The sequence below is a fragment of the Populus nigra genome, chromosome 8 (assembly GCF_951802175.1).
Source record: "Populus nigra chromosome 8, ddPopNigr1.1, whole genome shotgun sequence".
Classification (NCBI taxonomy): Eukaryota; Viridiplantae; Streptophyta; class Magnoliopsida; order Malpighiales; family Salicaceae; genus Populus; species Populus nigra.
This window is the reverse complement of record NC_084859.1, coordinates 5,217,186-5,221,050: the sequence shown is the minus strand read 5'-3', so window position 1 is coordinate 5,221,050 and position 3,865 is coordinate 5,217,186. Positions and strand designations below refer to the sequence as shown.

At 32.3% G+C, this 3,865-nt stretch overlaps 1 protein-coding gene across 1 annotated transcript; it reads right to left on the bottom strand.

Moving 5' to 3' along the window:
- Positions 1–1,640: 1,640 nt before the first annotated feature.
- LOC133700420 (uncharacterized) lies at positions 1,641–2,652 on the bottom strand. Its single transcript, XM_062123940.1, has one exon. It carries the CDS (start codon positions 2,520–2,522, stop codon positions 1,926–1,928), a length of 597 nt encoding a protein of 198 aa, XP_061979924.1. The 5' UTR covers positions 2,523–2,652; the 3' UTR covers positions 1,641–1,925.
- Positions 2,653–3,865: the final 1,213 nt, after the last annotated feature.

Here is a 3,865-nt window from a genome sequence, read left to right as displayed (position 1 = left end):
CGTGGTGATGCGGGTTTTTCATTTAAGTTGCTAATGTCATTTGATTTTGCATTCATCTTGCATATAATGAAGAATGTTATGAGAATTACTAATGTGCTTTGCCAAGCTTTGCAATAGAAATCTCAAGACATTTTAAATGCTATGCATTTGGTGACTACCACAGATTTTAATTCAGAAGTTAAGAGATAATGGCTGGGAAACTCTTTTAGAAGAAGTGACATCATTCTGTAAGCATCAAGACATTGAAGTTCCTGATATGGATGCTTGTTTTTCTAGTGTGGGACGATCTCGTCATAAAACAAAATCAATAACAGTTGAGCATCACTATCGAGTTGATATATTTACAGCTATCATTGATCAACAGTTGCAAGAGCTAACTAATAGATTCAATGAGCAGAGAATTGAGATTCTTATGTTGAGTGCAGCTTTAGATCCTAAAAATAACTATAAATTATTCAGTATTGAAGATATATGCTTACTTGTTGACAAGTTCTATCTTGAAGACTTTTCTGACCAAGAAAAAACTCATTTGAGATTTCATTTGCAGCATTATGAGCTTGATGTACCCAATCATCCAAAGTTAAAGAATATGTCATCGATTGCTGATTTATGTCAAGGATTGGTTGAAACAAAAAAATCAATAATTTATCCACTTATTGATAGGTTGATTCGGCTTATTTTGACTCTTCCCGTTTTGACAGCAACAACTGAATGGGCTTTTTCAGCGATGAAGATTGTTAAAACAAGATTTCGCAATCGGATGGAGGATGATTTTCTTGCAAATTATTTGATTGTCTATATAGAAAAAGAAATTGCTGAAAGATTCACAATTGATATGATAATCGATGATTTCTACTCCATAAAAGAACGACGAACATAATTAAATTAAATATGTAAGAATAATTCTTTATTATTTTTTACTTTATTTCAAAGTTTTATCAAACATAAATAATGCATCGCTTTAACTAATGTTTCTTATATATTTTGTATATTTATATTTGATAGGTACAAAAACCAACAAAATTAAAGTGATGAATACATTATGAAGTTGACATTAACTTCATAACTTTGACTCAATTTAGTATTGCTTTAAACCTCTTATTTTATACAAAGATCGTCATATGTTTACAGTTACTTCTTTAAATAAAACTAAATCATGCAGTTTTTTTTATTTTTACAATTTATGTATAGTAAATTAAAAAAAAAATATCTTCTTATATTATTTTGACCCCCTTATTAAATAATCCTACCTCCGTCCCTGCCTACAACCCCTTCTCCCTTCAGCTTTACGTATATGTATGTTGGCACGTGTTTGGTTTAGGTGTTCACTGTAATATGCACTGAAAATAATTTATATATATTGAAATTAATGGAAGGAAAAAGCTTCCCAGTCAATATTGCTCTCAAAATCTTGTTTACCAGACCTTGGCTTCAGCATGTGGTGGAGTTTTGAGCAGACGCCATTGTAACCTTAGCCCCATATGAGGCGTAAGAGAGAAATCCCCTTTTCTTCGTTTTCTTCTAATTTTAACTCATCACTTGCCTAATGTTTTTCTTGCATCACTTGCCAAATGTTCGCAAGTGAGTTTTTAAAATGAACATTCGTAACTAGTTTCAAGATCAAGACCAAAAAAGAAAAATAAAAGAAGAAACGGGCTTCAGTATACTGATCTGAAAGCAGGTAATTACAATTCATCGAATAGAACACCTTTTCTCTCTGTAAAGGAAATTGTAGAAATAGTTAGGTTATGGGAGGAAGAAAAAATGGAAGTGCGGTTTATGTTTTTTGACCTTATTATGATTGCACTAAACCTGTACTTTTCCTAAAGGAAGGGAATAAAAAAAAGAAGCGAACATATACATGAGAAATCAAGGAGAAAAGAAAACTAAGGACAGACATCCAAATTCAAAAGAGGAGAAAGAAATCAGTTAGCTTTGGAGGTGCACCGTCTGGATATGTAGCTTCCATTTGATGGATGAAAATGTAGCTGACAATTCAAGGGACACAAGAACCTAACTGATCCAAGAACCCAGACTTTCCAGCGAGCTCTTACACCTCCTTTCAAATCGAAGCGTACCTCATCCTCTTTTAGGTATGCATCAACAACATCCATTTGCTTGGGATTCAATGGTATAGGATCCGAGGTGTAGTCATAATTAAAATCAACAGAACTGTTCTTTCTTACTTCATAGGGAGCCGCAGTTGACAGCACTGCTATTCTAATCCGATCAAAGAACAGTTCAAGATTGAAATTTGAGAAGCTAGCATGAGCCTTCATGTTGTCATTCTTGGACCTTACCACGATGTTTATTTGCGTCACAAGTATCCCTGCTCCGTCATAGCTGAAATGAAGGAGATGAGCGTCGACAACGCTGATGACCGGAACTCTTGGGTGGATTACCAAGTAGCCAACGAAGACGATGATGCCGGCTATGATTACTGCAGTTGTAAGGAGGGCACATAAGATGGCAGCGCACCACCATAGAAAATGGGTTCGGGGAGAACTTGTTATTATCGACATAATTGGTGGCAAATAACAATTGGCAGTCTAGGAGTGACAACAATCGGTTTTTGGTGTTTTGTGGCAATTTTTATGGTTATAAAGGAAGATGAATTCCTAATGAAGTAGATAAAAGACTTGGAGAATAGCAGCAAGGTAAAGAATTTTAACACGGGAGGGTTCTTAGCTCTATTTGGTGGGGGAGGTTAGGTATCTTCTTTTCCTATTTTTAAAGCCATTTGTGTCCATGATATGTCCTTCTTACTGTTATTATTGCGCTAGTATACTGTTGTAGCCTCTCTTCTCTGTTAAGGAAACGTAGATTAGGTTGTCCTGTGCCTGCAATCAATTTATTCCAAAATTGCTTTGCATGCATTTCTTCAATTCAAAATAAATAATCTATTAATGGAAACATAATAAGCTTAGTTGCGCCATGTGAAGTACTTGTACAGACCAAAAGCTACCAATTTTGGAGGGGGAGCTTCGATTAGCAATTTAGAATATGCATGTTGATCAATATTTAATGAAAACCTATCGTTGATTCTTTATTCACCATGCTACTTATCTTTTATTTTCTCCTATCAATGAAAAAAAAAAGAAAGAAAGAAAGAAAGAAGAAGATTATATTAATTTATCCATATGAAAAATATTATTTATTTTATTTCAAGATATATAGTTAGAAATTCATGCATTCAAATCTCTACTTGATTTTTCTATGTCTAGATTATAATCCTATGTATTAATTACATTCAAGTCCTCGATACTTAATTAGTAATTCCAATTTAATTTCTTACCAATAATTATGCATGACCTATTAGGTTTTTGATATGTTGACTCAAATATAAATTATAATCCTAAATAAAATTAAATTAAATAAATTAAATTGATTGATTTATATTTAAAAATCAAGTGCAACCTCAACAATGTGTTATGATCGTCCAAATATTAGAAAAATCAAATGTTATTTGACGTAATTTTTTAGTGTCCAGTTTCTTAGTGTAACTATTATTCCTTCATAAAGAATATTTTGATATAAACATTTGAATATAGAGTGTGTCAAATCATATATGTTCTCAACAACTATGTTGTTGATTCTTTAAATAAAATTTGAAGTTATTTTCAAATCTCATTCCATAATACAAAAGGTTTTCACAATCAATATTATTCGAGAACACATGGACTATTTTTCTTAATTCACCTAGAGGGTGAATCCTCTATTGATTATTTTAATACTTTTATATAGTTTATGTTATACCCAATATTTATCCAATTGTTACCTTTGATCAAATCAATGTATAGCTTTGATCAAAACATAACACTTCTGATATAAGATAAGTTGATGGTCTCAAGTATAAGTTACGCAA

Bases quoted from the DNA above. Each gene is read 5' to 3' on its own strand.
- LOC133700420 (XM_062123940.1), bottom strand. From the start codon at position 2,522: ATGTCGATAATAACAAGTTCTCCCCGAACCCATTTTCTATGGTGGTGC.